The following is a 14,432-nucleotide window of genomic DNA, read 5'->3' as shown; positions in this document are numbered from 1 at the left end:
TAAATAGATAGGGACCTGGTTCCTTTACACTTTCAGTATTTTTGATATTGTTACATTTAAACTATCACTCAGTGCCACTGCAAAAATCATATGTTTCACCCACATTTCTGACCACAGTACTCCACTGTCTATGCAAAATATAATGTGTAACTTTCCCAATTTTAATAATATTTTAGATAGATAATTCCATTAATAAGTTCTGTGGTAAATCAAGAATACATATATAGGAAAGAGGTTTGTAGTTATGGCAATTAGTATGGCCAGAGCTTCATTCTTTTTGTGACAGCATTGCCTCGCATAGGGTAGAAAATGTGATTCTCTGCTCTTTCTCTGAATTATGAAGAGATAAAGGTATTTTTTGGTAATAAGCAATGATTCTTAAACTTTGTATTTTTAGTTTTGGGGTGGGAGTTACAGTTCCCTTTGAGGATATTATGAAAACTATCCCCAGAAGAATATCCAAATGTATGAGCATGTAATATTTTGCTTTTTTTTAAAGGGCTTATGGATTTCATGAGAATGATCCATAATATATAATCACCCAGACAATCTTTCTAGGTTGAAACTAGTCCTTAGGGATCTTTGGAGATCTACTTCTATTTCAATATGATAACTAGTAACATGATTAACCTGGGATCCTTTCAGGACATAATTCAGCAGATTATACCTCTGATAGGCATGTCAAGACCTAATACAGTAGGTTGAAAATAGATTTTCTGGCAGAGATCTTAACAAGTCTCCCATGACTTAGTAACTTAGGAAGTTCAGAGGAATATCAAGAGTTCTGTGAGCAGAAATGAAGGGGGAGAATTAAACTGAAATTGTAGTCCATGGAGAGTCAAAGACCTTTTTGGGGGAATGGCAAATGACAGTTACCTTTTAAGCATTCACTTTGGGGTTTTAAGTAATGTTCTACGACTTTACAATTGAAGTGCAAAACTGATTTCTAAAACCAAAGTTTAAATCACATTTCCAAAGAATATGAAATACTATCCCACGAACTTTAAAGTTATGGTATAAATCTGGGTTTTTAAAATCAGAAGTTTAAATCACATTTTAAAATAAATACATTTTACAGCTACAACAAAATATTTTCTACAAAGATAATATGGGTATTTGGAAATAAATAAGAACGAACCTTCATCCCAAAACTGTAAAATTTAAATCAACTTTATCATTCTTTATTAGCAATTTATCAAGGGAAAATAAGGCAAAATAATATTTTAAAATATTAAGAAGTTAAAACTGGGTTTTGCTTATTTATATTAATATATAACAGTATACCTCTACTCAGAAATCATGAGTGCCTACCTATAGTTAAAGGGAAAAAAGCCAAAGATGCATATTGTTTAATATACTTTGTTATCTAATATTGTTTACATGTCTAATGTCATGCCATCCAACTTATATTTTAGCAATACTGACAATAAAAGCTTGCCAAGGATATTTTATTCTCTAGTGTCTCTTTGGGTTTGCATATATCATTTATTTTGCCTAGAGCATGCTCCCTTAGCTTGTATGAATAGAAAACTCCCATTAATCTCATATTTCATATAAAATGCTTTCTGAAGATTTCCTGACTCCATCTGATTAACTTAAATTTTGGTACCTTTCACCTATTCCAATATAATAATTATTTTATTATAATTAAAATATTTATATGATTTTGTCTCCATACCGGATTGCTACATATTTGAGAAAAAAGATTTTTCATTTTTAGATTCTCAGAGCCTGGGCCAGACTGCGTTCATATTCATAAACTAGAAATAAATGAATATGGCCATGAAATACTAGTAATAGTAATAATAACTACAATTTATGGATCAACTATTTGTCAAGTACTGCAATAAATGCTTTTTTGTACATTTTTTGTACTACATTTTTAGTAGCTTTTGATCCTTATATCTCAGTTATTAAATAACTGAAGTGAGACTGAGACTAAATTTTCTCTTAATCCAGTGAACCTATCTTTTCTCTATAACTGTGGCTTTAAATTTCTCTTTTTAACTTTAAGCAGCGGAACTATTTCTCAAATGTAATTTTATAAAAATGTATAATAAACTAAGCATGGAAAATGGAGCCACACATGGTAATGAAATTATCAGTGGTTACCACTGGGTAACCACTCATAATGGATAGGGAGATGAATAAGCAGAGAACAGAATATTTTTAAGGCAGTGAAAATACTCTGTATGATATTATAATGATGGTATATATAATTATTCATTTGTCCAAACCCACAGAATATACAACACTTAGAGTGAACCCTAAGGTAAACTATGGGCTTTGGGTGGTTATAATGTGTCAATGTACATTCATCCTTGGTTAAACAAAACCAAACAAACAAAAAAAAGTACTATTCCCATGAGTAATGTACATAATGGGGGAGCTATGCATGTACAGGACAGGGAGTACATAAGAAATAGCTGTATTTCGCTCACAAGTTTGCTGTAAAACTAAAACTGCTCTTTAAAAAATAACGTTTTAAAAAAAAGCCAGAGTAGAATTAAAAATGTTGTAGATGGTACTAAAGATCAGAATTAAGTTTATAAAATATCTAACTAGTAACATGGCATGGAAAAAAAGTTAAAATCATTCAAACATTGAACAAATATTTATTGAGTCACTATCATATGCAAGCACTGTTCTTAAGCAAAAGAGAAAAAAAGAAACAAGGAAACTACAAAACAGACAGGAAACAATAAGATGGAATTAGTAAGCCCTTACCATATACAGTTAAGTTAAATGTAACTGAATTAAATTATGCAATTAAATTAAATTATAAGACCCAACTATATGTTTCCTACAAAAGACTCACTTCACTTTTAAGGACACATATAGGCTCAAAGTGAAGGGATGGAAAAAGATATTCCATGCAAATGGAAACAAAAAGACAGCAGGAATAGCTATATTCATATCAGATACAATTGACTCTAAGTCAAAAAATGTAAAAAGAAACAAAGGTCATTACATAATGATAAAGGGGTCAATTCATCCAGAGGATATAACAAGTGTAAATATATATGCACCCACCGTCAGAGCACCTGAATGTATTAAGAAAAATTTAACACATCTGAAGGGAGAAATAGACAACAATACAAATATAGTAGGGTATTTCAATACTGTACTTTCAAAAAATGGATAGAAAATCAGTGAAGAAACAATGGACTTAAAATACATCTTAGACAAGTGAACTTAACAGACATATAAAGAACATTCCATCTATCAGCAGTAGAACATGTTCTTCTCAAGGGAACACTGAACAGTCTACAGAAGAAATCATGTTAGGTCACAAAACAAACCTTTGCAAATGTAAGAAGGCTGAAATCATACAAAATATCCTTTCTGACCACAATGGTGTGAAACTAGAAATCAATAATGGGGTAAAACTGGAAAATTCACAAATATGTGGAAACGGAACAACATATTCCTAAATAACCAATGGGTCAAAAAAGAAATCAAAAGGGAAGTCAAAAAACATCTTGAGGGAATTCCCTGGCAGTCCAGTGGTTAGGACTCCATGCTTCCAATGCAGGGGGCATGGGTTCAATCCCTGGTCACGGAACTAAGATCCTGCAAGTAGTGCAGTGTGGAAAAAGAAACCTTGAAACAAAACAAAACAAAACAAAAAAATGGAAACACAACATACCAAAACTTATGGGATGTACTTAGAGGAACAAATGCCAACATTAAGAAATAAAGAAAAGTCATAAATAAACTAAATTTACATCTTATAGAACTAGAAAAAGAAGAACAAATTAAGTCCAAAGTTAGTAAAAGGAAGGAAGGAAGTAACAAATTTCGGAGCAGAAATGAAATAGAGACCAAGAAAACAATAGAAACGATTAATAAAACAAAGAGCTGGTGTTCTGAGAAGATAAAGAAAATTGACCAACCTTTAGCTAGACAAAGGAAAAAAGAGAGAAGACTCAAATAAATGAGATCATAAATGAAAGAGGAGATACTACAACTCACACTATAGGAATTCAAAAGACCATAAGAAACTACTATGAACAACTGTACACCTCCAAACTGGATAATCTAGAAAAATTAAATAATTTCTAGAAACATACAACCTACCAAAACTGAATCACAAGGAAATAGAAAATCTGCATAAAACGTAATGACTGAGATTGAAGCAGTAATTAAAAGACTTCCAATAACAAAAGAATAGGACCAGATGATTTCAGTGGTGAATTCTACCAAATATTTAAAGAATTAACACCAATCCTTCTCAAACTCTTCCAAAAAATTGAAGAAGACAGAATACTCCCAAACTCAGTTTATGAGGCCAGCATTACCCTGACAACAAAGCTAGAGAAGAAGGCTACAAAAAGAAAGAGCTACAGGCTAATATCCCTGATGAATATACATGCAAAATATCTCAACAAAATACTAGCAAACCAAATTCAGCAGCACCTTAAAAGGGTCATATACCATAAGCAAATGGGATTTATCCCTTAGACGCAAGGATGGTTAACCATAAACCAATCAATAAATGTGATGTACCACATTAACAAAATAAAAAATAAAAATCATATGATCATCTCAATGCAGAAAAAGCATTTGACAAAATTCCACATTCTTTCATTGAAAAAAACTCTCAACAAATTGGGTATAGAATGAATGTACCTTGACATAATAAAGATGACAAACTGACATCTAAAATCATATTCAACAGTGAAAAGTTGAAAGCTTTTCTGCTAAGATCAGGAAAAAGACAATGATGACCACTCTAACCTCTCCTATTTAACATAGCACTGGAAGTCCTAGCCAGAACAACTGTACAAAAGAAGAAATAACAGTCATCCAAATTGTAAAGGAAAAAGTAAAACTATTTCTGTTTGCATAAACTTACAGAAAATTCCAAAGATGCCACAAAAAACTGTTAGAAATAATAAATGAATTCAGTAAAGTTGCAGAATAAAAACATGAACATATAAAAGTCAATTATGTTTCTATAAACTAACAAAAAAAATCTAAAAAACAAATAAAGGAAACAATCCCACTTATAATAGCATAAAAACTAATAAAATACTTAGGAATAAATGTAACAAAGGAGATAAAATAACTGTATACTGAAAATTATGACATCAATGAAAGAAATTGAAGAAGACACAAATAAATGTTAAGATATCCCATGTTCATGGATTGAAAGAATCAGTAATATTAAAGTAGCCATTCTACTTAAGTCATCTATTGAATCAATAAAATCTCTACCAAAATTTCAATGGCATTTTCACAGAAACAGAAAAAAACATCCTAAAATCTGTATGGATCCATATAAGACCCTGAGTGTCCAAGGTACTCCTGAGGAAGAACAACAGAGCTAGAGACATCACACTTTTTGATTTCAAACTACATCACACAGCTATAGTAATAAAAACTGGCATAAAAACAGGCACATAACAAATGGAAAAAACTAAGAACCCACAAATGACCTGTTTCATATATGGACAAAAAATCTTTGACAAGGGTACCAGGAATACACAGGGGGAAAGGTGTTGTCGTTCGGGTCCCAAAGAAGAGGTGGACAAGGAGAATGTATTTAAACAGATGAACAGCAGGGGACTCAAGACTCCAACAGTCAAGAGTCCCAAACCTCTGCCCGTCCACATATTTATTTACTGGATACACAATGAGCTTGTTTTTCAGCTAGTAAAAAATAGAAATCAGATACAGATCATCGGCTTCAAAATATGTTTTGGTCTGCAGGCAAGCTCATACAAAAATATTTGCGAGCCCATTTAAGTAATTAAGTTGCTCAAGCTTTTCTTGTTCTTAAACAATATGAACAAGTCATTCCAGGATGCTTAATTCTCTGAACACTTCAAAGAGGGGCTGGAACCATTTGTGATCCTTCAGCCAGATGTCTCTTGTGTGCAAGGACATTTCTGTGTTCTCAAGAATGCTGTCCCAAAACAACCTTTTCATATAAGCTAAACTCTTTGGACACTTTCCACAGAAAGGATATTATCTTCAAAAAATGATGGTTGGAAAACTGAATACACACTTGGAAAACAATGAAACTAGAACTCCTATCTTACACCATTCACAAAAATTAACTCAAAAATGGATTAAAGACTTAAATAGAACACCAGAAACCATAAAATTCCTAGAAGGAACATAGGAAAAAGCTTCCTGGCATTGGTCTTGACAAAGGATTTTTGGATATGACATCAAAAGTATAAGCAAAAATAAACAAGTGGGACTTTATCAAACTAAAAAGCTTCTGCATAGATGCAAAAATCCTCAACAAAATACCAGCAAACCAAGTCAAACAATACATTAAAAGGATCATACACCATGGTCAAGTGGGATTTATCCCAGAGATGCAAGAATTCTTCAATATCCACAAATCAATCATTATGATACACCACATTAACAAATTGGAGAATAAAAACTATATGATCATCTCAATATATGCAGAAAAATATTTTGACAAAATTCAACACACATTTTTGAAAAACACTCTCCAGACAGTGGACATAGAGGGAAGATACCTCAGCATAATAAAAGCCATATATGACAAACCCACAGCTAACATCATACTCAACAGTGAAAAGTTGAAAACATTTCCTCTAAGATCAGGAACAGGACAAGAATGACCACTCTCGCCAATTTTATTCAATATAGTTTTGGAAGTCCTAGTCATGGCAGAGAAGGAAAAGGAATCAAAATTGGAAAGGAAGTAAAACTGTCACTGTTTGCAGATGACATGATACTATACACAGAAAATCCTAAAGATGCTGCCAGAAAACTACTGGAGCTCATTAATGAATTTGTTAAAGTTGTGGGATACAAAATTAATACACAGAAATATTGTGCATTTCTATACACCAATAATGAAAGATCAGAAAGAGAAATTAAGGAAACAATCCCATTTACCATCACATCAGAAAGAATAAAATACCTAGCAATAAACTTACGCAAGGAGGCAAGAGACCTGTACTCCAAAAACCAAGACATTTATATAAATAAAAGATGAGAGAAACATCCCCTATGATTATTTTGTTACTGTCGATTTCCCCTTTTATGGCTGTTAGCATTTCCCTTATGTATTGAGGTGCTCCTATGTTAGGTGCATAAATATTTACAATTGTTATATCTTCTTCCTGGATTGATCTCTTGATCATTATGTAGTGTTCTTCTTTCTCTCTTGTAATAGTCTTTATTTGAAAGTCTATTTTGTCTGATAGGAGAATTGCTCCAGCTTTCTTTTGACTTCCACTTGCATGGAATATCTTTTCCCATCCCCTCACTTTCAGTCTGTATGTGTCCCTAGGTCTGAAGTGGGTCTCTTGTAGACAGCATATATACAGATCTTGTTTTTGTATCCATTCAGCCAGTCTATGTCTTTTGGTTGAAGCATTTAATCCATTTACATTTAAGGTAGTTATCGATATGTTATGTTCCTATTACCATTTTCTTAATTGTTTTGGATTTGTTATTGTAGGTCTTTTCCTTCTCTTGTGTTTCCTGCCTAGAGAAGTGCCTTTAGCATTTGTTGTAAAGCTGGTTTGCTGGTGCTTAATTCTGTTAGTTTTCACTTGTCTGTAAATGTTTTAATTTCTCCGTCGAAACTGAATGAGATCCTTGATGGGTAGAGTAATCTTGGTAGTAAGTTTTTCCCTTTCATCACTTTAAATATGTCCTGCCACTCCCTTCTGGCTTGCAGAGTTTCTGCTGAAAGATCAGCTGTTAACCTTGTCAGGATTCCCTTGTATGTTATTTGTTCCTTTTCCCTTGCTTCTTTTAATATTTTTCCATTGTATTTAATTTTTGATAGTTTGATTAATATGTGTTTGGCATGTTTCTCCTTGGACTTATGGAGTATGGGACTCTGCACTTCCTGGACTTGACTATTTCCTTTCCCATATTAGGAAAGTTTTCAACTATAATCTCTTCAAATATCTTTTCAGTCCCTTTTTCTCATGTGACACCTATAAATTGAATGTTGGTGCTTTTAATGTTCTCCAAGAGGTCTCCGACACTGTCCTCAATTCTTTTCATTCTTTTTTCTTTATTCTGTTCTGTGGAAGTTATTGCCACGATTTTATCTTCCAGGTCACTTACCCGTTCTTCTGCCTCAGTTATTCTGCTACTGATTACTTCTAGAGAATTTTCACTTAACAAAAAAAAAAGTAGGGAACTTTAACACCCCACTTTCACCTGTGGACAGATCAACGAAAATGAAAATAAATAAGGAAACACAAGCTTTAAATGATACATTAAACAAGATGGAATAATAGACATTTATAGGACATTCTGTCCAAAAACAATAGAATACACTTTCTTCTCAAGTACTTATGGAAAATTCTCCAGGATAGATCATATCCTGGGTCACAAATCAATCCTTGGTAAATTTAAGAAAACTGAAATCATATCAGGTATCTTATCTGACCACAATGCTATGAGAATAGATATCAATTACAGGAAAAAAAATCTGTAAAATGTACAAATACATGGAGGCTAAACAATGCATTACTAAATAACAAAGAGATCACTGAAGAAATCAAAGAGGATATCAAAAAATACCTAGAAACAAATGACGATGAAAACATGACGGCCAATACCTATGGAATGGAGCAGAAGCAGTTCTAAGAGGGAAGATTATAGCAATACAATCCGACCTCAAGAAACAAGAAAAATCTCAAATAAACCACCTAACCTTACACTTAAAGCAATTAGAGAAAGAATAACAAAAAAAACTCCAAAGTTATCAGAAGGAAAGAAATCATAAAGATTAGATATCAATGAAAAAGAAATGAAGGAAAAAATAGCAAAGATCAATAAAACTAAAAGTTGGTTTTTTTAAAAGATAAACAAAATGATAAACCATTATCCAAATTCATCAAGGAAAAAAAGTGAGAAAACTCAAATCAACAGAATTAGAAATGAAAAAGGACAAACAACAACTGACACTGCAGAAATACAAATGATCATGAGAGATTACTACAAGCAACTATGTGCCAATAAATTGGACAACCTGAAAGAAATGGACAAATTCTTAGAAAAGCACAGCCTTCTAAGACTGAACCAGGAAGAAATAGAAAATATAAACAGACCAATGATAAGCACTGAAATTAAGACTGTGATTAAAAATCTTCCAACACACAAAAGCCCAGCACCAGATGCCTTCGCAGGTGAATTCTACCAAACATTTAGAGAAGAGCTAACACCTATCCTTCTCAAACTCTTCCAAAATATAGTAGAGGGAGGAACACTCCCAAACTCACTCTATAAGGCCAAAATCACCCTGATACCAAAACCAGACAAAGATGTTACAAAAAGAAACTACAGACCAATATCACTGATGAAAATGGATGCAAAAATCCTCAACAAAATACTAGCAAACAGAATCCAACAGCACATTAAAAGGATCATACACCATGATCAAGTGGGGTTTATCTCAGGAATGCAAGGATTTTTCAATATACGCAAATCAATCAAAGTGATGCACCATAAAACAAACTGAAGGATAAAAACGATATGATCATCTCAGTAGTTGCAGAAAAAGCTTTCAACAAAATTCAACACCCATTTATGATAAAAATTCTACAGAAAGTAGCCATGGAGGGAACTTATCTCAACATAATAAAGGCCACATATGACAAACCCACAGCCAACATCGTTCTCAATGGTGAAAAAGTGAAACCATTTCCACTAAGATCAGGAAAAAGACAAGGTGGCCCACTCTCACCACTATTATTCCACATAATTTTGGTGGGTTTAGCCACAGCAATCAGAGAAGAAAAAGAAAGAAAGGGAATCCAGATCAAAAAAGAAAAGTAGAACTGTCACTGTTTGCAGATGACATGACACTATACACAGAGAATCCTAAAGATGCTACCAGAAAACTACTAGAGCTAAACAATGAATTTGGTGAAGTAGCAGGATACAAAATTAATACACAGAAATCTCTTGCATTCTTATACACTAATGATGAAAAATCTGAAAGAGAAATTAAGGAAACACTTCCACTTACCACTGCAAAAAAAGAATAAAATACCTAGGAATAAAACTACTTAAGTAGACAAAAGACCTGTATGCCGAAAAATATAAGATACCAATGAAAGAAATTAAAGATGATACAAACAGATGGAGAGATATACTGTATTCTTGGATTGGAAGAATCAACATTGTGAAAATGACTATACAATCCAAAGCAATCTACAGATTCAATGCAATCCCTATCAAACTACCAATGGCATTTTTTACAAAAGTGGAACAAAAATTTTCACAATCTGTATGGAAACACAGAAGACCTCGAATAGCCAAAGCAATCTTGAGAAAGAAAAACAGAGCTGGAGGAATCAGGCTCTCTGACTTCAGACTATACCACAAAGCTACAGTAATCAAGACTGTATGGTACTGGCAGAAAAACAAATATAGAAAAATGGAACAGGATAGAAAGCCCAGAGATAAATCCACACACATATGGTCACCTTATCTTTGACAAAGGAGGCAAGAATATACAGTGGAGAAAAGATAGCCTCTTCAGTAAGTGGTGCTGGGAATACTGGACAGCTACATGTAAAAGAATGAAATTAGAACACTTCCTAAAACCATAAACAAAAATAAACTCCAAATGGATTACAGACCTAAATGTAAGGCCAGGCACTGTAAAACTCTTAGTGGAAAACATAGTCTGAACACTCTATAACATAAATCACAGCAAAACCCTTTTTGACCCACCCACTAGAGAAACGAAAATAAAAACAAAAATAAATAAATTGGACCTAATGAAACTTAAACACTTGTGCACAGCAAAGGAACCCATAAACAAGACGAAAAGACAACCCTCAGAATGGGAGAAAATATTTGCAAATGAATCAATTGACAAAGGATTAATCTCTAAAATATACAAGCAGCTCATGCAGCTCAATATCAAAAAAACAAACAGCCCAATCCAAAAATGGGCAGGAGACCTAAATAGACATTTCTCTAAAGACGATATACAGATTGCCAACAAACACATGAAAGGATGCTCAACATCACTAATCATTAGAGAAATACAAATCAAAACTGTAATGAGGTATCATCTCACACCAGTCAGAATGGCATCATCAAAAAATCTACAAACAATAAATGCTGGAGAGGGTGTAGAGAAAATTGAACCCTCCTGCACTTTCAGTGGGAATGTAAATTGATACAGCCACTATGGAGAACAGTACGGAGGTTCCTTAAAAAACTAAAAATAGAACTACCATACGACCTAGGAATCCCACTACTGGGCATATATCCTGAGAAAACCGTAATTTAAAAGAGTCATGTACCACACTCTTCACTGCAGCTGTATTTACAATAGCCAGGACATGGAAGCAACCTAAGTGTCCACTGATAGATGAATGGATAAAGAAGACGTGGCACATATATACAATGGAGTATTACTCAGCCATAAAAAGAAATGGAATTGAATTATTTGTAGTGAGGTGGATGGATCTGGAGACTTTCACACAGAGTGAAGTAAGTCAGAAAGAGAAAAATAAATACCGTATGCTAACACATATATATGGAATCTAAAAAAAAAAACAACAATGGTTCTTAAGAACCTAGGGGCAGGACAGGAATAAAGACACAGATGTAGAGAATGGACTTGAGGACACAGGGAGGGGCAAGGGTAAGCTGGGATGAAGTGACAGTGTTATGGACTTATATATACTACCAAATGTAAAACAGATAGCTAGTGGGAAGCAACCGCATAGCACAGGGAGATCAGCTTGGTGCTTTGTGTCCACCTAGAGGCGTGGGATAGGAAGGGTGGTAGGGTGACAGAAGATGGAGGAGATATGGGGATATATGTATATGTATAGCTGATTCACTTTGTTATAAAGCAGAAACAAACACAGCACTGTAAAGCAATTATCCTCCAATAAAGATGTTAAAAAAAAAGAAACTTTTCCTTTCAAGAAGAAAAATTATGAAAGAAAATTATTTGTTCAAAAAAATTATTTGTTCAAAAAATTAACAGAAACAAGTGGTGTTGGAAAGACAAAAATTTACAGACAGTCCTCAACAGAAAATTAACCTTCTACTGCAATATTGTATCTACTATATAACATATGGATATATTAGTTTGACACTTTAGGCATTACCTTAACTAAATCTCATTATTAAATCCATAAATGTTTTTTTCTGACACGGAAAATAATATTCCACAATAAATGACTGAGGAAGTATAAATATAAATCATAAAATCTTAGTGAAAGAAAAAGCAATAGCATCTTTAAATACTAAGAATACTAGTGGGTACATCTTCTATGACAAATGTAGCACAAAATGAAAAAGTATAACATCAGATTTACTGGCATTTATCATTTGTGGACACCATTAAAACCAGTTTTCAAAAGGAGTGGGGAAGCAATCAGTTAAAGATTTTCTATGATTTAATACTATCAAATGAACATCTATAATATCTAACTTATTAAGACTAATAGTTTACTGATCAATACTTGCTTAAAGACCTTTCCTCATTGTACCCAACAATCAAGAGTAAATATGTCATAAACTTTGCCAAATCTCTATCAGTTCCCAATTTGCAAGACTTGCCTTACATTACAGAGCCAAGGCCCTAAAACACTGTATATATATAATGTATCCTCCCTTGACTTTCACCTTCTGAACTACTACTAAGACTCTGTCTAGCAGATTTTCCCTTTGTGAAGTAAGTCTTATAAAATTAGACTTGCTTATCAGTAGAAAGTAACAGTGATATTTTGGGGGAATCAACAGCCAACAAGTAAAATAACAAGTCTTTCATTATTCTTTTTTCTCCCTTTTCTGATATTGTATTATAAATGTGCTTTTGACAGAATGCCGAAAAATTCTTTGGATTATGACATTTTGACAAAGCAGAAAAACATACATTCAATAAAAATAAATTTGTCATTAACTAACCCAAATAAGAACATTCATTATGGTTTGCACTCTTAATTGCTATCAGCCAATAGGAAAACCTTTTCACACCAAATGGGGAATAAAAGCCTAGAGTGAACACAATTTCTAAAACCCTGCAGTTTATTTAAACCTCCTCCTTACAATCAGAAGACCCACAGCATAATGAGACATTTATTATGAATCTAAACCACCTGCATTTATTAAAAGAAAATAAAAGATCAATACCTGGTTTTATTGGATCCACAGGGCTTTCTTCTTCTGAGCTCTCTAATAAATTCTTGATTTCAATAAACATTTGGAAATTTCTATTTCAATTTGTGTATGTAAACAAGTAAATATTTAGAGTTGTAGGGATATAAAAATTATATATATTTGTGCTGTAGAGGCTATTTATAGATAAATTGTTAAATAATTCTTAAATTCTCAAATAATTCTTTCAGAAATGTCAGAATTTATCTTTAAAAAAGCCTTTCTTAGCCAAAAGATTTTGGTTAGTAATAAGAATAGAACATATGGAGAGGACTTTAATGAAGACATTTCCAGTACTTTCTAGAAATTTTTCCATTCTTGGGTTATTATTAAAAGAGAAATATCATTGACAAACCTCATATGTCGCTGGACCAGGAGTAATCTCTTTGGAATCTTTAAAACGCTTTGATGCTTTAACAAATAAGGGTATGGAGCAAGATTTCTTTAAAACAGGATTGTATGTTGCAGGCCCTAAGAGAAAACAAACGTAAAAATAATAAAGCATGTTTTAAATTATTGATTTTGGTCACATGTATATTATTCTTAGATTTGTTATCTTAACATTTATATTTAGCATCACTCTTAAACCCATCCTTTTGAATGCTTAAAGTCATTCAGTTCAGGGATTTGAAATATGATAAGCATAAAACACAAGCATACCTCATTTTATTGCACTTTACTTTATTGCACTTTTCAGATACTGTGTTTTTTACAAATTCAAGGTTTGTAGCAACCCTGCTTCTAGCAAGCCTATCAGCACCATTTTTCTAATAGCATTTGTTCACGTACTTCTCACAATATTTCAAACTTTTTCATTATTAAAATTATATCTGTTATGGTAATATATAATCAGTGATCTTTGATATTACTATTGTAATTGTTTTGGGGTAGCACAAACCGTGCCCATATAAGATAGCAAACTTAATTCATAAGTGTTGCGTGTGTTCTGATTTCTTCCCCATCTCTCTCTCTGTCCTTGGGTCTCTCTATTCCCTGAGACACAACAATATTGAAATAAGGCCAAGTAGTACCCCTACCATGGGGCACTAGAAATCAAATGCTAGAAATGATTAAACTTAGTGAGGAAGGCATGTCAAAACCTGAGATAGGGGCTTCCCTGGTGGCGCAGTGGTTGAGAGTCTGCCTGCCAACGCAGGGGACATGGGTTTGTGCCCCGGTCTGGGAGGATCCCACATGCCGCGGAGCGGCTGGGCCCGTGAGCCATGGCCGCTGAGCCTGTGCTCCGCAACGGGAGAGGCCACAACAGAGCGGGGCCCGCGTAC

General features: G+C 33.5%; 1 protein-coding gene across 1 annotated transcript in view; it reads right to left on the bottom strand.

Annotated features, from left to right (window-relative positions):
* Positions 1–14,432, bottom strand: part of STPG2 (sperm tail PG-rich repeat containing 2) — a 529,587-nt gene that overhangs the window by 233,630 nt on the left and 281,525 nt on the right. The window contains 1 exon segment of the mRNA XM_089911325.1: positions 13,505–13,620. Within this exon segment, the coding sequence (XP_089767451.1) occupies positions 13,505–13,620 (116 nt within the window).

The sequence above is a fragment of the Delphinapterus leucas genome, chromosome 5 (genome assembly GCF_059928025.1).
Source record: "Delphinapterus leucas isolate spDelLeu-1000000601 "Yukka" chromosome 5, BTC_Dleu_Yukka2, whole genome shotgun sequence".
In the NCBI taxonomy this organism is placed as follows: Eukaryota; Metazoa; Chordata; class Mammalia; order Artiodactyla; family Monodontidae; genus Delphinapterus; species Delphinapterus leucas.
Note: the sequence above shows the minus strand (reverse complement) of the source record. Positions and strands in the feature narration are given on the sequence as shown.